This window comes from Perca fluviatilis, chromosome 4, assembly GCF_010015445.1.
Source record: "Perca fluviatilis chromosome 4, GENO_Pfluv_1.0, whole genome shotgun sequence".
Classification (NCBI taxonomy): domain Eukaryota; kingdom Metazoa; phylum Chordata; class Actinopteri; order Perciformes; family Percidae; genus Perca; species Perca fluviatilis.
In genome coordinates, this window is record NC_053115.1 from 33,416,160 (window position 1) to 33,443,931 (window position 27,772).

At 39.1% G+C, this 27,772-nt stretch overlaps 4 protein-coding genes across 4 annotated transcripts; 1 reads left to right on the forward strand and 3 right to left on the reverse strand.

The window, feature by feature from the left end:
* The first annotated feature begins 19,367 nt into the window (after positions 1-19,367).
* On the forward strand, positions 19,368-19,949 carry LOC120557833 (histone H2A-like). Its single transcript, XM_039798468.1, has one exon. It carries the CDS (start codon positions 19,374-19,376, stop codon positions 19,755-19,757), a length of 384 nt encoding a protein of 127 aa, XP_039654402.1. The 5' UTR covers positions 19,368-19,373; the 3' UTR covers positions 19,758-19,949.
* Positions 19,950-20,327: 378 nt separating this feature from the next.
* On the reverse strand, positions 20,328-22,641 carry LOC120557829 (histone H3-like). The gene is made up of 2 exons (XM_039798463.1): positions 20,968-22,641; positions 20,328-20,561 (listed from the first exon to the last, which is right to left on the reverse strand). Exons 1-2 carry the CDS (start codon positions 21,268-21,270, stop codon positions 20,454-20,456), a joined length of 411 nt encoding a protein of 136 aa, XP_039654397.1. The 5' UTR covers positions 21,271-22,641; the 3' UTR covers positions 20,328-20,453.
* A 91-nt stretch (positions 22,642-22,732) lies between these two features.
* LOC120557824 (histone H1-like) lies at positions 22,733-24,256 on the reverse strand. The gene has a single exon (XM_039798457.1). The coding sequence runs from the start codon at positions 23,432-23,434 to the stop codon at positions 22,817-22,819; it is 618 nt and encodes a 205-aa protein (XP_039654391.1). The 5' UTR covers positions 23,435-24,256; the 3' UTR covers positions 22,733-22,816.
* Positions 24,257-25,424: 1,168 nt separating this feature from the next.
* On the reverse strand, positions 25,425-26,028 carry LOC120557836 (histone H2B-like). Its single transcript, XM_039798472.1, has one exon. It carries the CDS (start codon positions 26,010-26,012, stop codon positions 25,635-25,637), a length of 378 nt encoding a protein of 125 aa, XP_039654406.1. The 5' UTR covers positions 26,013-26,028; the 3' UTR covers positions 25,425-25,634.
* Positions 26,029-27,772: the final 1,744 nt, after the last annotated feature.

A 27,772-nucleotide genomic window follows, 5' to 3' on the forward strand; every position in this document is an offset into this window, starting at 1 on the left:
CTGAGGCTGTGCGCCCTTCACACCTTACTTGAAGACGAGATGTCTGGTGAAAGCGACCGTTTCAGAAGAAGGATATCTAATATCAGAGCCCAGATGAACGCAAGTTTTAATAATTTGCTGGAGGACAGTTCTCCACAGGACGATGGAGGAGTTTTGGAGAGGTGAGATACAATGTTAGATAAATAATTACATGTAATGTTTGTAATGTTAAAAAGCTATTGCTAGGTGGTTAAGTTTTGTTCTTATGATAGGCCTACAAATCTTAAAACTAATGATAAATGTGGTGCTAGTTATGCATACTATCATTAACGTTACTTGATTTCAGGCATAACTACATAAATTTTTTTTTTAATCCCCCGAAAGTTATAACTTGTCTTCCTGCACCGCAATGAGCTAACTTTACCTAACATAAAACTGGCATCTGGCTAGCATAAAACCGCCACGTGCTGGCTATGCTAACGTATACTGACAGAAAGTTAGCTAACATTCAAGGTCAAGCCTAACGTTTTATAACGTTATAACTGAATTTATATTCAGTTCCAGTTCAGGCTTTAGCTACTTCCTATCAAACTGAGTGTATAAGAATCTTAATCGTACATGTAGCTAACGTTTGGAATGTTAAATGTATTATACATAAAATTTCCATTATTGATTTAATCTATTACCTAACCCTAATGTACATACATGTTAGGAGACAAGTCTAACAAGGATGTTCAGCCTGCAGAATAAAATTGATTTTAGAATTTTGAAGTTTGAAGTTTATCTAGTGTTTCAAAAAGTCTTTGGTGAGTGCACCTGCACTTGTTTGACCAAATTAGTGATCAAGCCATTGCTTGGATTACTTTTGGATTATCTATGTGCGTAAATTAAACAAATATCACAAACATAGTTAAAATCGATTTTCGAACTTAATCATGATTATTCAGTGAATTGTAAGCCACTTTAAATGCGTCACGTTCATTTCTTGTGGCCTCATTTTTACCGCATTACTGAAAAAACGCGAATCTGTAACTCTAAAGAAGTATGGAAACCTCAAAAAGGTTTGGTGCAGTATTACACTTTTATAATGGAGTGACAAGTTTTATACAAGGTCAAAGCAAAAATTATGAAATTGTTGTCTATAAATGGTTTTTCAAATAGTTTTTTTAATAGAGAACACTGTCAGTCATGAATTTATAATGAAGTAATAAATATCTATTATTAGGGAGACCTCTAGCTCACCCAGTAAGTGCGCCCCATGTAGGCTGAGTCCTTTGCAGTGGCCTGGGTTTGAGTCCGACCTGATGCCCTTTGCTGCGTCATCCCCCATTTCTCTCCCACCTTTTCTGTCTATCCACTGTCACTTTAGAATAAAGGGAAAAGCCCCCCAAAAAGTAATCTTTTGAAATATGTATTATTTTTTAATTAAAGAAGATAACTGTGTTTAGACTACAGATCATGTAATCTGTTTCCTTGCCATCATTTTTAAGTGTTTTCACTTCTTAAAGATTTGAAGAGTTTCGTAACGAGACTCAGAGTGGACCCTCCCGTGGACGGCAAAGGCAACGGAGAAGACTGACATACACATTCAGGGTCGTATTACTTAATGATGGTGTACAGCGGTACACCAATCCCAGGGGTATGTATTGTAGTTGCATATGCTACAGCTTTTGATCATTACACAATATTTGTTATAACAATGTCATTACAGCCTATACACTGACTATTGTGTTTTCGATGTCCATTCATTTAACAGATGGTACAGCCATTCACAGGCTCATAGTGGCAAGGGACCAATCAGAAAGGGAGTTTGAGGAATCCCTGAGGAGCCTCTTCCCCCAAATTGGGCAATCTTTTGACCTCTGTAGGGTTAATTCCACAAGGCATGTGACACCCTTGGTGTTAACACAGAGCACACCTTCTGTCATCGTTGGATTGTTAAGGAGATCAGCACTTTACATTCGCAATAAGGTACTATCACAATACTGTACAAGTCAAGTGTATTTCTTGTACCTGCCAGTAGTAGTTCAATGTGCTTAAGTGGAGTTGTCAGTTATTGATCCTTTTTGATGTAGCTCTATAAATTAGGGCTGCAACCAATGACTATCATTATAATTTATTAATCTGTTGAATATTCCTCCGATTTATTGATTAGTATTCTGATAAAAAAGTGCAAACTTTAATATTTCAGTACAGGCTTTCCCAGGCTCAGAATGTGCCTTTGGGGAGGAAACACTTATTAAGTGTGTGTGTGGGTGGGGGTCCAAACACTTCAATTCCTCATTCTGATACATTTTTAGCCACTAATTTATGGTGAAAATGTCTTTTTTTATGTCAAGGAAACAAAAAATTCTAATGGCTACATTTGACCTCAAACTCCAGTTTGTTTAATTATTAATAACAGGGCTTGACGGTAACTGTTTTCCTAAGGAGCACATTTTGCTCCTAAGTAAAAAAAATGAACTTACATAAGGTAACTGCTATTACTATTATTTGCATAGGACATTTTAGCAACTAGGCAATTCAAAATGCTTTACATAAAATATTAAAGAGCAGTTTAAAAAGCGATATAAAATAAAAAATGGCTAAAGTAGAATAAGATAGAAATACAAGAATAAAAGATACAGTACAGTGTAAGAAAGAATTAACTATTAGATAGTTGGTAGGGACAGGTTTGGGAGGGGAGAGGGAGGTGTTTTATTTTGTGTGGTGTGTAAAATGTTCTAAATATCAAAATGTTGTAAGTAGGGGTGAAACGGATGAAAAAAAATCAAGGATCAGATCACGTTTTTGAGTCACGGAATCGGATACATTTACAAAAAATTGGGAAATTTTAATGATGTATTAAAAATATAATATTAATAACTTTTAACAATAACTATGAATGCACAACGAGGTTTACCAGTTTCACAGCATTTAGTCTTGTCTGTGTTATTTTTCTGACAGCCTCAGTCACACATTATACTGTTAAGCTGTCAGCATTTTAGCTGTATTTTATCCAGCTAATAGCTAACAGTGGGGTAACGTTACCTGCTGCTGTTAAGTATAACTGTTAACTAGTGTGATATGTTTCTGTTGTCTGTAACGTCCGTTACCGTTATCTGTACTGTAACAGAAAAAGAGTGGCCGGTACCAAACCCTAGCGTCTCCTCACTAGAAAGCTGGTCCCCAAGGCAGCATGGTCACCTGGAGAGTCCAGTACAGTCTGACTGTAGAAACAAAGATCCCATTAGTGCTAGCTTCACAATGGAGCATTAAGGTCCAATCTAAATAATGCAGCTCAGTTGGCTTATTTGCGCCAGCCGAATGTGTAAAATGTAGAAGCTGTGGATGAGAGGGAGGCTGGCTGCTAAAATTCCCCTTTGGCACTGGCACAAAACCTCTTTGTGGGACACCGGAATTTTCTGTATGCAAAAAACCCCTGTAGAATTTAAATGAAAAGAAAAAAAAGCATATCTTCATTGTGTTCTTGTACAATGCTCTTTTGAAACAATACAGGAAAGTCTATTAGAGACTGCCAGTACAGTAACAAAAATGAGGTCAGAGAGACACTACAGTATAACGTGTATGATGTTGTTCATCCCAACATAAACTAACCCATCAAGGATAGAATTGGTTGCATTTTTTTTTATGAATGATTTAATCGATTATTTGTTTCAGCCATAATATAATTGGTGAATTATCTGAGTTAAATACCATTGTTCTTATGTTTTTTTAATTAATTAAATCCTTTCCTTGTCAAGTTGCGACGAGGCCCCATCATCTGCAGTCTCAGCTCCACTGTCTGCAGCCCCAGCATCAGCTCCACTTTCATCCGCTGCCCCACCTCCACCAACAGATCCAGCTTTAACAGCAGCACCTATGACAGCCTCAGTTTCCTCTGCTGCCCAAGCATCAGCAGCCCCACCTTTAGCTGCAGCACCTGCGAGAGCCTCAGCTTCATCTGCTGCCTCAGCTTCATCTGCTGCCCCAGCATCAGCTCCACCTTCATCCGCTGCCCCAGCTCCACCTTTAGCTGCAGCACCTGCGAGAGCCTCAGCTTCATCTGCTGCCCCTGCATCAGCTCCACCTTCATCTGCTGCCCCAGCTCCACCTTTATCTGCAGCACCTGTGAGAGCCTCAGTTTCATCTGCTGCCCAAGCATCAGCAGCCCCACCTTTATCTGCAGCACCTGTGAGAGCCTCAGCTTCATCTGCTGCCCCAGCATCAGCTCCACCTTCATCCGCTGCCCCAGCTCCACCTTTCGCTGCAGCACATATGAGAGCCTCAGTTTCATCTGCTGCCCAAGCATCAGCAGCCCCACCTTTAGCTGCAGCACCTGTGAGAGCCTCAGCTTCATCTGCTGCCCCAGCATCAGCTCCACCTTCATCCGCTGCCCCAGCTCCACCTTTATCTGCAGCACCTGTGAGAGCCTCAGTTTCATCTGCTGCCCAAGCATCAGCAGCCCCACCTTTATCTGCAGCACCTGTGAGCCTCAGCTTCATCTGCTGCCCCAGCATCAGCTCCACCTTCATCCGCTGCCCCAGCTCCACCTTTCGCTGCAGCACATATGAGAGCCTCAATTTCATCTGCTGCCCAAGCATCAGCAGCCCCACCTTTAGCTGCAGCACCTGTGAGAGCCTCAGCTTCATCTGCTGCCCCAGCATCAGCTCCACCTTCATCCGCTGCCCCAGCTCCACCTTTCGCTGCAGCACATGTAAGAGCCTCAGTTTCATCTGCTGCCCAAGCATCAGCAGCCCCACCGCTTTAGCTGCAGCACCGCCTGAGAGCCTCAGCTTCATCTGCTGCCCCAGCATCAGCTCCACCTTCATCTGCTGCCCCAGCTCCACCTTTATCTGCAGCACCTGTGAGAGCCTCAGTTTCATCTGCTGCCCAAGCATCAGCAGCCCCACCTTTAGCTGCAGCACCTGTGAGAGCCTCAGCTTCATCTGCTGCCCCAGCATCAGCTCCACCTTCATCCGCTGCCCCAGCTCCACCTTTCGCTGCAGCACCTGTGCGAGATGACAGCATCTCTCCACCATCTTCTCCAGAACTATATATAGTGGAAGATGAGCTGGCAAATGAGTAAGTCTTTTTGAAGATGGGTGGTAAAGTTATATCAATTTGTACGCTTTAAAAAGGCATTACCCTCACTAGGGGTGTAGTCCTAAATCCCTATGGAATGGAACTCTTGTGGTTCTAATGAACACTTTTCATTCAGATATCTTGACATGAGAAGTCAAGGGACCATCTTGGCCCATTCCCCACTGTCAGGAATGCACTTTTTTTAAGTGTAATTCAGCCTCCCTCCCAGTTAGCATGTTATTTGAAGCCAAGAGAGGGGGGCTGTAAATCGGAAAGAGAAGACAGTGAGTTTGCAGTGAACATGCCGTTTTTTTAGATATGGTAGAGTTGACTCTCGTTCGTGTACTGCCCCCATCAGTTCCGGGAGAGGCGCAGAACCGATGCTGCTAACACTGGCATCGTCGCTAACAGTGACTATGGTGCTTCAAAAAATGTGCATGTGCTTTGTCATTTTATAACTCTCTCTGATTTTTAGAATGACCCTAAATGAAATTCTACAAGAAATGGCCAACAAGGTAGCCACCACATTTTCCAGATTTAATCAAATAAATGTGGTGCGCGAAAATGTACTGGAGGGTGCGATCCGTGCCTTTAACAGGCAAAGGTTTAACCCAGAGGACAAAATAGACTGTGTTTTTGTGGACGCTGACGGCATTGGTGAGGGGGCAGCTGATGAAGGTGGACCCACGCGTGAGTTCCTCCGGCTGTTAATGCGGGAAATTCACTGCAGTTATATTTTCGACGGGCCCGACTGGAACAAGACCCTTGCCTGTAATGCTCAAGGTGAATTCAAGCTTCACACCAGTAAATACAAATACGGTTGCTTATGTTACATTTTTTAATGTAGGAATGTTAATACCAATACTGGAACTAGGCTGTGAATTTGTGTTTGGCACATACATTTATTAGATGTCTGTAATGGGTGTGTAAAATTGCTGCAAACTTACCGTATCTTCCGGACTATAAGTCGCTCCGGACTATAAGTCGCATTTATTTAGAAATTTATTTCTCAAAATCCAAGACGTAAACCTGCCTTTTTCATCTGTCAACTACACAATAGCACACAGAACAACAGGCTGAATATGGTAGGTGTCCAGTATGTTAACGTAACACATTAACAGTTATTGAACTATATAATAGCACACAGAACAAGTAGCAGGGCGTGGAGACGTAACTGCACCGTTGATAAGCCCCTCCCGGCAGCACGTTGTTCAAGCCCCCACCTGTGGACTCGTTCCTCCAGCTCTGGCCATCTTGCTTTCAGCCCGCGATTAGCCGATTAGCTTTCTCTGATTTCTTCATTGCAGTAAGAGTCACCTTTTCACCAGTCCCTCACAAGTTTCTCCCTCATTTCAAACTTTCTTTCTGCTGCTCGATTACCGTTTTCGGCTGCATATTTTACTACCTCCAGTTTGTTATCTCTTTTCTTTCTCAGTTAACTTTAGGAGCAGCGTTCTAGTTTTCACAAGTCTAGAGCGCCCTCTCGCGGCTGTAGATGGTAATGTTTTCAGTATGAATTAACATTTAAAAACGTGTTAAATTATAAATATTTTCATATATGTCGCACCTGACTATAAGTCGCAGGACCAGCCAAAGTAGGAAAAAAGAACGACTTATAGTTTGGAAAATACGGTATATATATATTTAAATTAATGGATTGGAACCACAGTAGGGTTCGGGTGATAGGACAAAAACGTAACAGTTTGTTGATGGGCTGGATAAATTGTAATTTGGTTTTACCATGATAACTTTTAGGAAAATTAAACAACCATGATTTTTCTGAATATCATAGAATGGTAAACACTGAAAGCATAATCGTCACATGGTATGTAAAGGAATCTTAGTCAGTATTGGCAGTGAAAAAGTGATATTACGATCCTTATTTGAATAAGGAAAGTAAATAAAGTCTACTTTGTTTTGTCTTAGCACTGCATGATGGACACTACCGGTTAGTTGGAATGATGATGGCTGTCTGCCTGGTGCATGGGGGTGTAGAGCCACACTTCTTTTCCCAGAGGCTCTACAGCCAGTTGTGTGGACTACCATCCCCTGCACCAGTCCTGGAGGACATAGCAGACATGGATTTCAGGGACAAGCTGAAGAAGGTAAGTTACATTATGTATTGTATTATGTTTTTTTTTTACAATGTAACTTAAAATGCAGTACAAAAAAAATATGGAGTTAGATCAGTCTCTATATTAATGAATGCACACAGAAGGATACACAAATTTATTTCAGGATTTATGTGTATATATATATATATATATATATATATATATATATACAGTACAGACCAAAAGTTTGGACACACCTTCTCATTCAATACGTTTTTTTATTTATTTTCATGACTATTTACATTGTAGATTCTCACTGAAGGCATAACAATTATGAATGAACACATATGGAATTATGTACTTGACACAAAAGTGTGAAATAACTGAAAACATGTCTTATATTTTAGATTATTCAAAGTAGCCACCCTTTGCTTTTTTTATTAATAAGGGAAACAATTCCACTAATTAACCCTGACAAAGCACACCTGTGAAGGTAAAACCATTTCAGGTGACTACCTCATGAAGCTCATTGAGAGAACACCAAGGGTTTGCAGAGTTATCAAAAAAAGCAAAGGGTGGCTACTTTGAGGAATCTAAAATATAAGACATGTTTTCAGTTATTTCACACTTTTTTGTTAAGTACATAATTCCATATGTGTTCATTCACAGTTTTGATGCCTTCAGTGAGACTCTACAATGTAAATAGTCATGAAAATAAAGGAAATGCATTGAATGAGAAGGTGTGTCCAAACTTTTGGCCTGTACTGTGTATATATATATATATATATATATATATATATATATATATATATACACACAACAAAACAAACACACAAGTAGGGATGCAAATATTAGAGATTTTGTTGGTACGGTTATAGTCTGAAAAATAATCATGTTTTTACGATTATCAAGATTATTATACATTAATTAATTTCACTGCTAATGTGTAATATTACATGAACATTCTAGATTTTAATGTGTTATTTATTGCTGCCTTTTGAAACAGAAATAACACAGTAACAGTTTTGAATGTTTTGAAAATGATTATATGATTAATCATCAAATAATTAATCATTAAAATTCATCATTAAATTCACCTGGAAAACTTATAGAGACTAGAGATGAATAAGTCACACCACAAACACAGGCCAAGTTGGCAACAACAGTGCTCTCCTTTTGGCCCTGAAAAAGCTTGAAACAGCTCTGCTAGTTGGTGTGTCTAAAAGTTGGAGGAGCTGCTAGACAAGATGAACCTGTCACAGGGAGATGTGCAGCACATTGCCAAAGAATAAATGCGATAGGAAGTAAGTAAGTAACGTTAAGTGTTAACGTCATTGACATGATTGAGCTGTTGCAGAGTTTTTACTCATACAAACGTAACGTTATCATCAGTGCACTCACTGTAAATGCAAACGTCAGCTCCTAAGTCGTTAGCTGTTAACTGTAATGTTATCATTAACAAGCTAACAAACACTTTTAAACACATTTTTTTCACAATGTGTTAACAGACTCTAAATATACAGTACTCCCGTTACAGTCAAAAAGTCACAAACCAGACAATAAGGAGGAAAAAGAATAAGGAAAAGTCTGCTGTCTCTTAACTGACTATTATATACATTATTATTGACATAGTCCTTATATACATAGAAAAGGAAAACTCAATTTATTCAGATACAGGAAGCCCAAACGGTGGAGTTGGCCCGGGAGGCCATAATGGAGGCAGCTGACCAACTGGCCATGCTAGGCTCCATCAGATACATTAGGACGCTGGAGGAGAGGGATTCACTGGTGGTGTCAGCCGCCAAGTTTCACTTGGAGAACAGACTCCGTGATCCCCTTGAGCAGTAAGTATAATGATTTCCAAAGTTAGTTCTTAAGTTAGGTCTTTAACGTTACTACAGGAAATATTTGCAGAAAAAAACATTTACATAATATTTTTACTGATACTGCCTGTTTGAAGTGCATCCTGACTGAAGCCTGAAGAAAGCAGAGGTTTAATTACACTTTAGAATATAGTTTATTGACATAAAAATAAAAAAACATGCCTACAATAGTAAGCACAATGTTTTGTTAACATATGTACACATTTACACTATGATATGCCGGAAAATTAAAACTAGCACTTTTTTTTTTTTCATCTTATAATTACAAATACTGTATGTCTTCCTTTTTTGTGAGAACTGAGTAGTCAATTTTGGATAAATTTCTTTTAATTTTGTAATTTACCTCAAATTACTTATGAGAGGAAAATTAAATGTAAATTAAATGTAAATACTACTAGTGTCTCAGACTGAGAACCCGAGATAAGATTTGTGTAAAACAGGTGAAAAAATTAGACAGGTGGCATCTGCTTCCTTTTAGTGCGCCTAGTAACCACTTGTTTATAACCTAGTAACCATAGTAACAACTCATAACACAACAAAACCCTATCAACAAGTACTCAACTAGAAACACAAAGTTCGTGCCAGTTATTTACTTATTCACTGTCTAATTTTTACCTGAATATAAATACATGTTTTCTAATATAATGAACCTTAATACATAACACTTAATCTAATTTTAACTTTGCAACCACACCCACATTATCTTTTCTCACAATTTCATATTAAAAACATCATAAACTCTAATAGAAAAGTCACCTGTTGTCAAAATAATTTGACATCTTACATACACAGCTCTACTGCATGATAAAGAAGTGGTAAACTTGACTTTTCCACTCTTAAATATGTATCCACCCCTTTTTTTTCTTTTTCTTTTTTAGACTCAAGGAGGGTCTAAAATGCTTGGGGCTGCTGGAGAACATGAAGAAACATCCAAACCTTCTACAGGAGGTTTTTGTGTATGTTGAAAAGCCTCTTGTGGCTACAGACATAATCAACCTTTTTACACCAGTATTTTCGGAGGTGGGGACAAACAGTCGGAGGGCGGAAGCCCGCACCATTGGTTTTTGGCGGGACTGGCTGCTGGAGGTAGAAGGTTAGTTGCAAAACCATGTTGTTCCTATCCATGTCTGACTGGTGGTCAAAGAAGCAACTTTAAAATCGTGAATAAACGCATTTAATTTCCTGAAAATTCTTCACAATAAATGTTCTCAGGCCTCATTCAAATCAATAAATTTGTTAAACTGCAAAACTCTGTGTAAGTACACATCAACACAACATGGTTTTAATCAGCACGGCCAGAAATGAAAAAATAGAAAAACACACAGTCCTCAAATCTGCCTTGTTTACATGCAGCCTATCATTATCAGAATTGAGGTGTCAATCATATAGCATTGTCAATTTTACTCCGGACTAAGTGGTGAACGCCCCCAGTCAGACCCATGCTTCATACCCACACAGTGTTGAGGTGTAACAATTTAAAAATGACGGATCTTTCCCAATTCTTTTTTTAAAAAGTGAAATTTTATTTGACATTTCTGGAAAATTTAAATGACAAACAACTGTATGTTGTCCTTGGTGGTAAAGCTTTTTGTCTTTTTATACTTTTTTTTTGTTTCTGGATTTTCAGAGGGGTCGCATCTGGTAACCCTAGAAGCTATTTTGATTTTTGGGTCGGGTGCCTCTACCATCCCGCGCCTAGGATTCCCTGTGAGCCCTAGGATAAGCTTCATACACACTCCAGGGAGGATTTATCCTGAGGCCAACACCTGTGGCATCGAGCTTAGGCTGCCTCTCCATGCTTCCTACAACAGCTTTGCCCAACACATGGAGGAGGGCATTCTTCAGTCTCCCACTTTCGGGGTTATGTAATTACCCCACATTGCCATCATAACTCTTATTAGAATACAAATTATAAATTATTGAAATAATATTACTAATAATGCCTTAATATATTAATAACTTTAAATATAGCCTAATAATTAAAGTAACATTCAAATTTAATAATTGTTATATTTCTAATATTGTATTATTAATAAATGATGGCATATGCACCTTGTGTTTAGATCTTATCTATTTACAATCCTTTTAGTTATTTATTTGACGGTTTTTAGTTCCTGTAACTTTTAATATAGCACTGTATATGTATATATTAACATCACCTGTTCCAGTTCCTGTTTATTGTTTTATATATATATATATATATATATATATATATATATATATATATATATATATATATATATATATATATATATATATATATATTATAACATCACATGTTCCAGTTCTTGTTTGTTAATGTATTTTTCAATGTTTATTTTTGAATAAATTAGATATTTTGACTTAATGTTTTATTTCAATTTTTTTTGTATCGACTTAGGAAATGGAGTTGCTGAAAACAAATACTATACACTGACTCTGAATTAAGTTGTGTGTTATTGACACATATTTACACATTTAGTTAATGTAATGTTTTATAAACACACACCGATACAGTTGAGGGCGTCATGTACCATAAACCTTGGTTTGTAGTGTGCTAATAAAAACGAAGAAACGTTTTTTGACTTTACCGAAACTGAATTCCTAAACCAAAAATTATTACATATATGTAAGGAGTAGAGGCATTTTGACTTGCTCTAGTGTAGTTTTTGTGTTCACAATATTTAGCTATATTACCATCAAAGTGTTTGTGCATACAGATGCAAAGTTGAGAAGTGTTCTAAATAATATGTAGCCCTGGATAAATTTCATTTAGATATTTATTGAAATTATTTTAATGCAATCCAAATATATAAATATGGTGAAGAAAATATAAGTTAATGCCATATGTTAAAATGGTTAAAATTAATAAAACGTTTAAAAGGTAAGAGTTACATTTACAGTTTTTAAAAGATCAAAGTTTTAAGCTCATGCAGTTGACTGTAGTTTGAGTGAAGTGTACATGATTCAGCACCTGTTCAGCACATGTAAGGGTAATCTGCCACACAGTTTAACCTGATAGCAGCCTAATATGTCAATCATCGTCTTTCTGTACTTTTGTTGGAAGGTCATGACCTATAAGCCAATGTAATTACAATCCCAGGTAGAGGGGCAGGGCTTAGCTGTAACCTGCAGAGATCCAGTCAGAGAGACAGAGACGAAGTGAACGAACTTCGTGAGGTTTAGTAGGTTGTAGAAGGACATTGTTATCCATTACTGAGGCTGACAACCAGTTATGCTGTGTTTTGGCATATTGAAATCGACAAGAGGTAAATATACATGTGCATGTGTGTGATTATATATGCTGTAATTAAGTGTTGTAGTATATATTGTGTCACTAACTGTGAATAGCAGTTAGCGATAGCACAATTGCCATTAGCATTGTTTTCGTAGCCTACTGTTAGCTTTGCATGTGAAATAATTGAGACAAGCTACCGATAATTCGCCGTGAAATAGTGTCTGGACCTGCTGGCTCAGTTAATTTATTTGATTCAAGAGACGGACATTTGTGACTGTAAAAGAGAGAGGATCGGGATGCTCCTTTTGGACCACACAGAGAGCGATCTTCCATCCTGCTGGTGTGATGTAGACTGTCGCTGCTGTTTTCTGTTCTGCTGATCTTCCTGCTGTGGTTTACCCGGTGCTCTGCCTGCTGCCATCGCCAAGTTCGCCTTTATATCCCCTTGACTGGGATTCGTGAGTACTGAGTATATTGCACGTGCATTTTATTTTATTGGTTGTGTAAACAAGTGAAACGGCCGTCACATTTTTAGGCTTCCTCTCCCAAGCTTCGATTCAGGCCTGCAACAGGGTTTTTTTGTTATGTATTGTGATTGCTGAGTATGAATGTGTGAGTGTGGGCCCACAGATAACTATTCAGGTTTACATGTCAAAATGATTTATGCATTTATTTTATTGAAACCTAAGCAGAGGTAACAATTTATAGTATACTCTGATAGCTATATTGAGGCAACATATTATTTTGGGTGTCATAAAAAAAATAGGGAGTTATTTATACTGCCCTCACTTGTGTTTATGTTTCTAATACACCATCAATTTTGGGTCTTAGATTTTGTACATGAGGTGTCATTCTGAGTTACAATTTAAAAGAGTAATCAAGGTTAACACAAAACTTACCTAATTCATATTGGAGGCACCAGCAGTTATTTTAATAATATTGAGAAACTGGCAAATTAGCAGTAAAAGAAAATCAAAGAATGAAAACTTCCAGCCAAGCATTGTTTGAATTATGAAAGATATAATGGAAAGTTTCCCACACGGCGCCAAATGTTAGACAGTGTATCGACTGCACGGCAGTGACAGGATCAAAGAAAACAAACGCACATATAATTTTTCTTCTTCATGTATGCTCATTTATCTTTGTTTCAAAATCAGCCAGTCACAGGTACTGTGGGGCACAGGGATCTGTCCTACACTATATACTCCATACAGACAGAAACAGAAACAAAAGAACAGGGATTTCTCTATTTTCTAAGTTTGAGTGGATGGAATAACCAATATTTTGTGTTGCTTGTACGGAAGTGAACTTTGAATGTCTGTCACTTCCACTAATGTCATCTTCTCTCTGTACCCTAGTGACTCCAATTCATCCGCTCCATCTACAACTTCCTGTAAAGGAGATCACATTCTCCGAAACAGTGCTGATCCAGTTCAACTTTTCCCGAGGAGGCTGCGGGGTCATCCATTGTTTTGAAAGGTGTCACTTGACTGTCAGCTCTCCATCGCAGCCTTGCATGGCAGTCAAGAAAAGAACCTCCTGAACCATTCCTGCTTAACTCGCCTCCACTGGACCTTGCACATTTTTTTCCATCTCAACATCAAACATAGTGAACGATAATCTAAAATTTATATATAAATTGCCCAGCCATACGTCAGCCCAAACTTACTTTTCCTGACACATTTAACATTAACTTGTACGTAATACATCCCCATACACTGGAGTATCTCATGAGTCCAGATGCCCATCAATACGCTGTTGCAGGAGAGGTAAATGACACCAAGATATGGCAGTTGAAGAAAAACAAATGTACAGTATGTGATAACAGGACATGCAAGTCATCAATTATCAACAGTGTTATTTTTGTGGTGGTTAAGTCTAGATTGATCATGCTAGTAACGTTAACTAGCAAGTTGTTCGTTAAGGGCTGACGGCTGGTTAACGTTACGGACAAAAACTATTTGTTCCGCGTATTCTGTTGTGTGTATCACGTATCCGTCTCCTCTAGCTGTTGTGGTTGATATGACGTAGGTCCCCTAGCTTTGACCAGACACAAAAATGGTGACAGCAAAGCACTGTGATGTCACGTGGTCCTTTAAATATAATTATAAATATAAATATAAAAATATAAATATATACCAGAAACTATGCACAAAGGACTACTTGCACCCTACTGCTGCTGAATTTTTGATGTTATTTAATAAATGTCATGTTTTATATCTGTCATGCTTTTGTGTTTGTCAGTAAATTTTTCAGCTTTACATTTTTAGTAATGCATGGAATAAAAATAAATTAAAAATGCTTATAATGATTTATTATTACAACTTAATGTCCAATTGAGTCAAGATCATAAACCATAGTATTTGAATGTGTTAAGGGATCTAATACCTGCTGTTCCTGTGTCAAGGTAAGTCTCCTGAAAGGTCAAATGAAGTATGACACGTATGTTTAATTTAGTTGCTTTATATAGAGCGCTGGTGGGTGTTTTTTGCATAAAGATATGAAAGTAGAGGAAAGAATTAATATATCTAGCCATCTTCGGGTCAACTGCTCTCTTACTGGAATTAAAATAAATGATAGTGCCCTATGCTGCCATTATAATTTTAATTTAGTTTTTATTGAGATATAACTAATTATTATTTAACTGACTATGTGAAACAGCTGTGACTGTCTGAAATTGTACCAAAATATCATTTTTTTGCAGTAATTAAATAAGACAAACTTATTTAGGTTTGATTGTTGCATGCACTTTACAGAAACTATTAATCCTTTTTGTCAAGAAGATTTTCAAAGTTGTCCAATTTTCTGGTAAGCTACTCTCTGGTTCCTAGTAGTTGAATTAAGAGTACAGTATTTTTAAAAATCTGCTTACTCTTCGTGTTAACCCCTCTCTTGGTCTTGTAGTAATAGACTGGTATTTGCAGCAATTAAATATCACCATATCTGAAACCCTTTTAACAATAGACCCAGATAAAATGTAATGCCATTGGGTTCTTAGTGTGACAGCGTTTAGTCAGGTTTTAGTGCTTCTTAAATTTAAGCAGGTAATAGCTCTTCACCACTTGTTATTACATTTTTGGGAGGATGATTTGGATTGATTAATTAAATAAAGTATGAGCACCCAGTGCCTACTGATGTCTGGCAATACAAAACGAACATACTTCAAAGTTGTGGCATTTTCTTTGGGCTACTCAAACAAGCTGCAAAGGAGATCCGTGCTTGATTAGTTTTGCCTGACCTCCTTCTTTACTGATTGGGTGATTAGAGTTCAAATCTATTGGCTGTGAAAGCCACAGGGCGGAGTTGATTATCAAAACGCCACCAGGTGTCTAATAAGCATCTGGTGGCGTTTATTAACCGCCAGGTGGCGTTTATTAGACGTGTAGTGGCATTTAATAAACGCCAGGTGGCGCCACAAACGCCGTTCAAAACGCCGTGCGAATTGTGACGAATTGTGACCCTTTTGGCTTTCCATATGTGACCGCCATGGATGTGGTGTACGCTCTGAAGAGGCAGGGCCGCACTCTGTACGGCTTCGGAGGTTAAACCTGATCCGGGGAAACTACAACAACACAACGGCTCTTTTAAGAGCCACCAATACAATACCTCTAGAGAAATACTTCCTCATGTGAACTGTATTTATTTTTCCATTGGACCTAAATCATCGTTTTTTGACACACAACTGAATTCACAAACCCTGAAGTTGTGTTTATAAATACTAAAGTTATTCAGACATTTGCAAATTACTGTGCCATGTTATCTATCTGTGTAGGCATAATACACTTGATTTAGACCTATCTGGCCCTGTTCTTTGTGATGACTCAATCTTCTTGCTAAACATTTTTTATTTTTTTTCTCATACATTGCTTAGTTTGTTATTGCTTGTGTGTAGCATAAAAATTTTGAACACACTAGAAAGATTGAAGGACAATGGCTCTTTAAAGAGCCATACACTTCTGCTTAAGACACTGAACTGTTGTCCTACTTTATCTCTTAATACATTTCAATTACATGGAATGTTTAAGATTAAACTCATATCCTACATTATCTAAATTCACCCTGGCATTTAAAAATTAGGCCATAGTTTGGCCACTCGCGATTGTTTACCTTCCCAAACTTTTTCCATTGACATATATATAATGGACCAATAGACCCCGTTGCTCTGGACGGAGACCAGTGAAGGATAAAGCACTTTTCCGGTGATCACTTGCTTTACTGCGCAGCCTCCAACTGAGAGAGAGACAACGTAAATGATGTGAGCAACGTGTCTGAAAGTTGTAAGTCTTCTGGTAGCTGTGCCAAGAGAAATCTCAATCATTCCCAATCTTACAGAGACGGAAAGCGTAGGTATATGTAAGGAGATAACATGGGCACAGGCTAATTATTGCTAACTAACATGCTAGTTAACATCAGTAATTAAACCTAAACAGCTAATGTATGTCGAAACTGCCTGCGAGCTTCTCCTGTACTATACGGTAATTCCTCTACTGTGCGACAGTAAGTCACTTGGTTTTGACACAATCGTTAGCCTATTTTTACAAAAACGTCTGCTACGGAGCCATAACGTGAGGTACAAGGTAATGGAACCTTTTATACGTTGTCATGTTTCTTTAGAACTAAACTATGGAGAAATAGAGTCTTTAAACGCTTCAGATGTAAAGTTATTCGCAGTCAAGTGACGTAAAAGAAAAATGGCGGTCAGTGGAATGCTAACAGGAGGTGATACCTTTGTAGCAACAAAATGGCGCCATCGGAGGTTCGAGTTCTGAAGCGAAGCTTACCCCCTTGACTTTTTCACATCAAGGACCCCTAGACTGCACACTCTTTTTCAGGATGCCATTAAAGTGAGACATGTGGATGTGGCAGAACAAGCTCTGTGAAAATGTGTGCTCAACTTTGAGAAACTGTATGGTTCTGCTGAGGGCTGGGCGATATGGAGAAAATCAAATATCACGATATTTTTGACCAAATACCTCGACGTCGATACGATGATGTTGTATTGTTGACTAATTTTGCTTTCACAAAATGTTAACACAATGAGATTTTTGATAAATAATCATCAGTAATTTCGATATAATGAGTAAGTGGGTAAAGGCAAATGATAGAACAGTTACAGCAGTCTGGCAAGTTCAGAAAATGACATCACTTTACTGTAATGCAGCCTTTAAAACCAGGAAAAGACAACACCTATGCCATATTACGATATCCAAAATCTAGGGCGATATCTAGTCTCATATCCCAGTTTCGATATAATATTGATATATTGCCCAGCTCTAGTGCTGCTAATGCTTCTTTTTATTTATTAATACACTTGGCAGCAGGCGTGTGTAACTGGAGACCACTGTGGGCAACATCCACATTTCCATTTGAATCATTTAATGGGACTTTTCAGTGGAACAACACGTGCCAACACAAATAGTGAATAGATTCCTTCGGTGGAGGGGTCTCTCAAAAAAAGCAGGGACTACAATGGCAGATGCTAATGACAGCATAAAGACATTATTTGACCTCTAGCTTAAGAAAGAAATCAAAGGAGTTTCAACATAATGTCAGAGGTTTTGGCTGCCCAAAGAAAGTTAGCACATCTGTTGCAGAGGATGGCTATTGAAAGTTTAATAGGAGTGACAGTTCATTCACGTTTATTTTATGACTGTTTCATTTGTAGCAGTGTGGTTTATCATTCATATAATAACACAACTCTTAAAAAGAGAAATAATTCAGTTGTACAGTTAAATGATGGAACATTCTGCGAAGTTATGACCATGGTGGCTTTTACATCTGATGATGGGGCCTCATCCACATCCGCTAATTTCTGTATTTTAGTAAAAGAGCTTTCCAAGAGTGGAGGAAAGGTTTGTAGAGATGCTCAGTCAAATGTATCTTCCACATTTATAAATGATGTGTCTCACACCCATTATGTATTTGCCGTGCATCCCCAATCACTCAAGTATAAATGTGTAATGGTTAAGTCCAAGGACAAAATGTATGTCATTCCACTTCCCAATGTTGAAAGAGACTAAAATTCTTGGGAAGCTACTACTTTACAGACCTCAACGCCAAACCGACCTCTACATAGCAGTCCTATACGCAGGAATACTGTCAGCGACTTTTTGATCTGTACACTCACCAACTGGTCTTGTTTGCAGTAGCCCTGCTTTGTCTCCATTAAACATGTACCCACAGCACACAATTTCATAAATGGGTTTAAGTGCATTTTCATAGTAATACTATTGAACACTTTCTAAAAGAATGTTCTGAAGTACTAGCGTGAATAACTTCACTTCATAATTAGACTCAAATGTAACTTAACCCTTGTGTTGTCCTTCGGGTCCCAGTGACCCGAAGGACAACACAAGGATGATGTACTTCCGTTTACTTTGTTGAGAATTGCTCTCTAAACCCTGTTTTTTGTAAAGTAAGTAAGTAAAGTTTATTTCTAGAACACATTTAAACACAGTTTAAGCTGACCAACATGCTGTACAAACAAGAACTAAGGTGCTGTATTAACCCTTGTTTAGAGAGCAATTCTTAATAAAGTAAACGGAAGTACATAATCCTTGTGTTGTCCTTCGGGTCCCAGTGACCCGAAGGACAACACAAGGGTTAAAATACACTCAAACTTAATATTAGTGTTGATATTAAAATGTGTACTTTTAAAATATGCTTTCAGTGTATGTTACAATGACAATTTTGAGCATACAATTTAAAATATATCAAAAATATGTGTAAAACTAATTTCAAATAAGTACACTTTAGAAAGTACACATAACTTTCACTTAAAGTATATTTTAGTATAATATATTTCTATAAAGTGTATCAAAGTATAATTATTTTAAAGTGTGTTAAAAGTGTTAACAATGTGTTTCTAACCCTTGAACGTGCTTTAACAAAAAACAAACTACAAAGGCAAATTAAACCATAAGAAACGGAACAATAACAATATGATGAGATAATTAGGGAACATCCGGTTTAATCTGTCACGCTTTATTTTGAAACGCGGTGCAATTTAAATAGAGTATTGTTGTGAATACAGCAAATTGACTGATTTCTTCACTGATTGGACGATCATGCTTACGCTCACTCTGGCCAATCACGAAGCAGTAAGGTAGATATAATGCCGGTTTGGGCAACGTGATGTACCTTTTCTCGTATTCGAAGATACAAGAAACACGAAAAATGTCTGGACGAGGGAAAACCGGAGGAAAAGCCAGAGCGAAGGCCAAGACTCGCTCCTCCCGTGCTGGGCTCCAGTTCCCGGTCGGCCGTGTTCACAGGCTGCTCCGCAAAGGAAACTACGCTCAGCGTGTAGGAGCCGGCGCCCCCGTCTACCTGGCGGCTGTGCTGGAGTACCTGACCGCTGAGATCCTGGAGCTGGCTGGAAACGCTGCCCGCGACAACAAGAAGACCCGTATCATCCCCCGTCACCTGCAGCTGGCTGTCCGCAACGACGAGGAGCTTAACAAGCTGCTGGGCGGAGTGACCATCGCTCAGGGCGGCGTGCTGCCCAACATCCAGGCCGTCCTGCTGCCCAAAAAGACCGAGAAGCCCGCTAAGAAGTAAACTCCTGGAACCGGGTTCCACCGAACCAACAACGGCTCTTTTAAGAGCCACACACCTCTAACTAAGGAGCACTCCTTATTTGTCGGTCTATATATTCGTTCATCTATGGGGTTTTTTGTTTGTGCGTTAGTTGTTTTTGTTGCGACATCAGTTTCGTAGGTGACATTTGACAAAGGTCTTGAATCTTACAATGTAACTGCATTTTTTTTTTTTTTTTTTTTTCCCAGTCAAAATGCCACACACGAGCCCATTGTTTAGCGTTCCACTTAGCGGATCACTTGCATTACAATAAACTACAGATCTAATCAACCACTTGTACGCACGTTGCACATTTCTTTGCAACACTAAAGTATAGGCTAAATGTCATGCATGAAGTCCAAAAGGATGCTTTTATACTAGCAACTACTATAGCTGCTCTAGTATTGGGCAAACTAATCCAACCGTATGGAGTTTTAGTTGTCACTGTTTATAAAGAATTGTCCTATTTTTAGAACATCCCCACTTTCATAACCGGCGGGCACATGTTAGCCTACATTTGTCGTTGTACTCTTCATGACACAAGTGTCTGCAGTACATACGAGACAAAGATCTACCATATGGGTTTGTCACATTAAATTATATGAAACTGTAGCTATTGTTTCAGGACTGTTGCTCTGTCAGGGTTTGTATGTGGCTGTAGGCTGATCTCAGGTCAGTTTAAGCCCTCTCTCCACGGATGCGGCGGGCCAGCTGGATGTCTTCGGGCATGATGGTGACCCTCTTGGCGTGGATGGCGCACAGGTTGGTGTCCTCGAACAGGCCGACCAGGTGTGAGCCAGACAAATACTGATTAGTGTAGTTACTTGATTAGATTTAGCTGCAAGCCCCATTAAACATTTTTCTCAAAACATATGCTTGGTTTTAACTTTCCAACTTAATAGTAAGTACAGATTGTGGGTTTCGTGTTTAAGACGGAATATGAATAAAAGGAAATACTCTTTAAGATGATTTGTGATGAGTTTTGGGGAAAACGCAGAATAAGAATAAAATGGAAACACTCTTTGAGGATGATTTGGTGGCTCTTAAAAGAGCCTTTGTGGTGTGTGGAGAAGCAGCAGACAGTTTAAGCCCTCTCTCCGCGGATGCGGCGGGCCAGCTGGATGTCTTTGGGCATGATGGTGACCCTCTTGGCGTGGATGGCGCACAGGTTGGTGTCCTCGAACAGGCCGACCAGGTAAGCCTCGCTGGCCTCCTGCAGAGCCATGACGGCGGAGCTCTGGAAGCGCAGGTCGGTCTTGAAGTCCTGAGCGATTTCTCGGACCAGGCGCTGGAAGGGCAGCTTGCGGATCAGCAGCTCCGTGGATTTCTGGTAGCGACGGATCTCTCTCAGAGCCACGGTACCGGGCCTGTAACGGTGAGGCTTCTTCACGCCGCCGGTGGCCGGGGCGCTCTTACGGGCAGCCTTGGTGGCCAGCTGCTTCCTGGGGGCTTTACCTCCGGTTGATTTACGGGCAGTCTGCTTGGTTCTGGCCATTTTAGTTTCTCAGTGCTCACAGCTCAAAAATGAATACTATTCGGAATGAACAGCGGCTTTATAAAGGAACTGCCGGAGCCAGGGCAGCGCTGATTGGTCCAGACCAGGAGACACGTGGTCTGTAGCTGAGTAACTATTGGACAAAGTAAAACCCACACAGCAGCTGGAGAACGGCTGCTGTCGCATTAATGCTAGAAGCCTACGGTTCTCTTAATACATCCATGGTTGAAACAGTAAAGCAATATGTTTACTTTCTTCTGCCTTAATTACTTTCATCTGTGGTTTATTTTTCCTGCCGTTGGTCGTGATTGAATTGAACACTGGATTCTGATTTATGGAAGAAAAATGAATTCTCTCACATAGTTTTAACAAAGATACAAGTAACTTTCAGGTTGAGATTGTAATGTAGCATTTGATTGCACATTTTCATGTGTAATATGGGATGATTATAGTTAATTTCTTTGTAATCTGACTACGTTACGCAGATTACATGTAAACCATCCCTTTTTACAACAATATGTCAGAACACAAATTGTCTAGTGGACGTTGAAAACGGTTAATAAAATATTTCTTCATCAAAACACACCTGGTTACTTACACCGTTACACAGTTCATCCACACTGTGGGAGTTATAGTACAGAATTAATTAAAACTCAAAATGATTGTAATGTTTTGAAGTGGACCAGGTTATGTAACCGACTCTTTTATTTCATTTTAAAATGTTACCTATGCTTATTTTTTAAACGTTTTAGCTAGGTCTTCAATAGCCTAAAGGTTATACCTCCAAATTAAATAAAAGGTCCCATTGAGATCACAAAATCTGATCTACAGAAAATCAGATATCTATAGAAAACCAGGTATTAAGCTGATAAAACAGAGGGTTGATTATCAATTGTTTTATCCTTTTGAATAGAACAATAATATTAAATGTGGTTTTAAATGTATGCGGTTGCCTGTCTTGGCTCGCTCTTGAAAAACAGGATTCTTAATCTCAATGGGACTGTAATATTTTAAAATTCAGGAAGGTGGGCCATAATCTGATTAACTATCAGAAAAAGATACATTGAGTATGAAGTTGATGAAACAATAGTGTTGATCATCACATGCTTTTTCTTGTGAATATGGACGTATGCATTAAAATGTCTTCATTATCGGCACACTTCATTTGAATATAAATATATTCATGAGTAAATATTTATATAAATGAGATAAGGTTTTAGGAATTATTCTTTTTTGAATCTGTGGCAGAGTTCAGAAGAGGCAGTATTACTCACTTATTGTTCCTGTGGTGTCCAGCGGACTGGTGTTGGAAATTATATTCAGATGTTTGTTCTTTAAAAATGCTGCACGTTAAATTTAACTGCAAACAAATTACCTACTCTTCACCAGCATATTTCATGTAGATCAACGTATTTTCGTAGAATAAATAATAGAAAAACAAACAATGGAAACAGACATGATGTTGTAGGAAAACAGCTCTCTTGTGAATCTGTGGTGGCTCTTAAAAGAGCCTTTTGGTGCACTGAGTGCAGGTTAAAGAGCCACTTTACTTCTTGGACTTCTTCGCTGCAGCTTTCTTTGCCGGAGCTTTCTTCACAGGAGTCTTCTTCTTTGCGACCTTTTTAGGAGCAGCCTTCTTGGGAGTAGATTTCACTGCTGGCTTCTTGGCCGCTTTCTTCACAGGAGACTTCTTGGCTGCTGGTTTCTTGGCTGCTGGTTTCTTAGCGACGGTTTTCTTGGCTGCGGTCTTCTTCACTGCAGTTTTCTTAGCTGCGGTTTTCTTCTGCGGGGACTTGGCAGCGGGTTTCTTCACCTTAACGGGAGCTTTCTTGCCTGTTTTGGCGGCTTTAGGCTGAGCCTTGGGGAGCTTGAAGGATCCGGAAGCCCCAATCCCTTTATTCTGGACCAGTTTACCGTCGGTCACCAGCTTCTTCACCGCGGTGTTGATGCGTTTGTTGGCTTTTTCCAGGTCGATGCCTTTGGTGGCCAACGTCTTTTTGATAGCCGGAAGCGAGGTGCCTTTACGGTCCTTGGACTCAGTCACGGCGTCAAGGATGAGCTTCGGGAGGGAGGGCCCGTCACTCTTTACCCGGGGAGCTGCCTTCTTCTTTGGAGCTTTGGCCGGGGCTTTCGCCGCGGGAACTGCTGGAGCTTCTTCTGCCATGTCTATGTCTCTTTCTCTGTCGCGTTACAGTCTACTGTGTTCCTGCTCGGGCAGGAGGCGGGACTTATAAATCAGATGAGAACCGTGGAGAGTCAATCGACAGCCGCTCCGCTGACCTGCTGCAAATGTGGCAACACTTTGTGTTTTCTCTTCCACAATTTGGGGATAAAATTCATAAAAGATAAACGTTTTAAAACAAAATTCTTACTGTAGTGGTGAGCAAACCTTCTCCACTTCACACTGAGCTCATGTTTGGCGACGAGGACTCGTTTATTTGATTACAGGAGGCTTCAAACCATTCGGATGTACTGTCATTTTGGACTACTCGCAGCGAGTTTTCCTCACATTTTGTCTTAAAAAATATCTATAAGTAATGTGTATTAAATGTGACAGTGTTGTTCAAGTAAGCAGAGACATGTGTGGATAGAGTGAAAGTGAAATAACTGCATTAATGTGTTTTATTTAGTTTAAATTGGGGAAGTTTTCAGTGGTGGTAAACACACTGGGTGCTGGATGTGAAGCTAAGCGGTTACCGGACAGGTTTCTCTGCTGGCATTGATCCTTAACATGATGGATTTGACATGATGGGCCTCCAAACACAGGTTCATATTTCTCTCTTCTGCTGTACACAACCCTGACTCTGTCTATCACTGCAACCAGCTTCAGTTTGCTTCAAAATCTTTCTGTAACATGATCTGATCAGGTCACAATAAATAATTAATAAATGTGCAAGGAAATGTGGGATCACAATATGTTTTTGTAATATGTAACAAACATGAAAGCTTCAGATGGTAGGTTATGGAAGCCACTTTCTGCCATTGTGATGAGAAAAGACTAAGTTATTATTAGAAACCTAGAAGCCTTTGTATCTCAAAATAATGATGGCTACTGTCTATTTCAAAATAACGGGTTGGTGCGGGATACTAGGCCCTACGTCATTATTTTTGAAAGTTATTTTGAGGTTCCTCATAATGACTTAAACAGCTTCTTTTGGTTTCATCACGTTGGCGTGAATAGGCTTGAGTTTGTTATTTTTTGCTAGTCTTCAATTTCCTTTCCACCTGTTTTTATGTGTGAGCGATTACAGAGTGTATACAATCCATGACCAAAATAGTCATACGCTGTGTCATGGTGTCACTTATGGATGCAATTATAGTAAAAATAAATATTTGCCCTTTTTCTGGAGATTTCCTGGGAACCCGTCAAGGACCCCGGACTCCACTTTGGGAACTACAGTTAGACAAATGTAGTGCAGTAAAAAGCACAATAATTTAAGTTAAGTAGTAGGCCTAGCTTAAAATTAAAATAATCAGTATAACCTGACCTCAAAATTATCTGAAGTAGCCTACAGTGCTTGAGCACAAACTATGATTAAAAGCATGAAGCAACAGCACAAAAAACTATTAGTAGGCCTACTAATAACCATTATGTTTCTTCTCATGAAGACCATCATCAAACCACTTAACCGGAAGACTTATAAAGACTGATAAGACACAGCACATCTAAAGACAATCTGCAAAATCTTATATAGTCTGTGACTCAAACCTCAGTGACATGATGACAAAGACTGGGGATCTTGCAGGTTCACAATTTGCAAGACTCCTACTGGATTTGTTTGGGGAAAAAACCATGCTGCTCCTGGGAAGAAATTCACAAGCGAGCGGAAACTGATGCACTCACAGCCGTCCTTGTGTGTGCAGTGGTTTGTTCTTGGTCTATACTAAAATGCAATCTATTTACCATTACTGTCCATGAAGGCAGAACGAGTTAAAGAAACTGCATGAACCCTAAATAAATTGAGGTTCAAAACGCCCAAATTCTTTGAAATGGACAAAGGGGCTTCCAAAATATTGTTTGACATGGCCTGCTCTGAATGCAGATGCAACAGCCATATATTTTTAGGAGTAAAAGGATACATTTGTAGAGATTACAAGGAGTTTTTAAATGTAGATTCTGCAATATGTGCTAGACATACAGAGAAATTGAAAAAGTTGCCCCTCTGACCCAAGTATAAAGAACTTACGAAACAAATACACACAAATTATATAATGTAAACATACGTTGAAAACAACGCATAGAAAACAGATAAAAATCGATACTTTTATCTAAGCACATAACTGAATGAAACTTTGCTCTCCAAGAAGAAGTGCGTGGCTCTTAAAAGAGCCGTTGGTTTAGTAGATTGCAGCAGCGGGACGGTTTACTTGGAGCTGGTGTACTTGGTGACGGCCTTGGTGCCCTCAGACACGGCGTGCTTGGCCAGCTCCCCGGGGAGCAGCAGCCTCACGGCGGTCTGGATCTCCCTGGAAGTGATGGTGGAGCGCTTGTTGTAGTGAGCCAGACGGGAGGCCTCACCGGCGATGCGCTCAAAGATGTCGCTCACAAACGAGTTCATGATACCCATGGCCTTGGATGAGATACCGGTGTCGGGGTGGACCTGCTTCAGCACCTTGTACACGTAGATGGCGTAGCTCTCCTTCCTGCTCTTTCTCCTCTTCTTGCCGCTCTTGGCGGCGGTCTTAGTCACGGCTTTCTTGGAGCCCTTCTTGGGCGCTTTCACGGTGGCTTCTGCTGGCATCTTTGCTTCGGATGGGAGTTCCTGAAACAGATAACAACTCAAGTTCCGGACGCCTCCTTTATGTGCACTTGATGCAAATGAGACTGCGCTGTTACTCGCACAGGATTGGCTGACCTTTGTGACTGAGACTGAGCATGCGCCAACACAAAGTAACCGTCCCAGAGCCGTTAGGAGACATTGAACGGCTCTGAACCGTCCTAAAGCTGATGACGTTATTTTAGATATCAGACTTGTAACTTGAAAAAATAAATGATGTTTAATAGTGTGATTCTAATGGCCAAACAATGTATCAATGGGAGTAGATTTTCTAGTAGTAGGTATTTAATTTAATTATTTAATGTTTGTATGCTCTTGTATGTTGGTCAAATTTTCTATTATTTAGCCTACTCTTTTTGTAGGCCTACTTAGGTACACATGTATAAGACTGTTGGTTGGTAGGTACACAATAAAGTTATGATATGAATGTAGGCATACATTTTCTACTTTACAATTCCCGTTCGTAATGAAGGAGAAATAAAAAACTTGTAACCGAGGAATATATCGATCACATAGTGAAAGGTTGTAATAAGTTGTATGTAGGTACTTGTACTTATATTTCCATGTTCTGTTACATACACAATTATCCAAAAGCTGTACTTTTACTGGTTACTTTGCAGATAAACTTCCCCATTACCTCAACCAGTTGCATTAACAGTAGGCCTATTACTATTTATTTAACTAACCTGGTTAAATAGGGGAGAGTGGGATAAGATGAGCCACAGAAGAACAATGAAGACATCTACTGTTAATTTGGGATGTTGCCTATCAACTGAAAATATAAGAATGCACCTATGACAAAGAGCCTTGAAAATATGACCTCAGAAAAACAAGTGTTCATGGGACTCAACTTACCCCAGGCTAGGGGTAAGTTGATCCCAGTCAGTGGGTAAATTGACCATCCTATTTTTCACATTTTAATGCAAGCATAATTTAAAAACATAACTTTCCTCTTTAAAAAAAAATATTTAATAATACACTTACCTATACAAACAATGTTAATTTTTTTTTAAAGTTACCTCAAACAACACCAAACATACACATTTTCCCTTTAATCTTTTATTGTTTTGTATTGGTGAACAATAGTTTTAAACATTTCTGTTAAGTGAAGGACTGCCAGCATAGTTTTCAGGAGCAAGAAATATATGGACATTCCATCCATCAAGGTTGCTGGGAAATATGAGTTCCTCCAACCTTTTGAGGTTTAGGAAGCTTCTTCAGCACATCATTCAGGGAATTTGAACCTATAAAACAAAGACAAGAGCCATGATGAAAAAAATCTGAATTGTTAAGCTTTTCAAGCAATGCTAAGATCATACTTAACAGCCCTGAATACATATCCTGGTAACTGTGGCTGATAAGTAAACACATGCCAATGTCTTGTACAGTAAATGTACTTTACTCTTGTATCTTGCTTAGTTGCCATTCAATTGTACTGATATTATGGAATATATTAATTCTGTCACCTGTCCATAACTTTTGGTCAGATTGTCAAAGAACCCCCTCGACTGTAGTTTTGTTGAAGGCTTTAGCTGTGGTTCAATTTACCCCACATCATCTGGCTCACTTTGCCCCATAGTCACCATTTTGGTAAAAACGGCCTAGCTTAGCAATTCAGGCTAACCTTTAGCTTAATGTTGACAAATCACCAACATGTACCATACACAACTTTAGACCTAGATACATTTGCTTTGGCACAACAGCTAGTATACCTGCAATGCAGA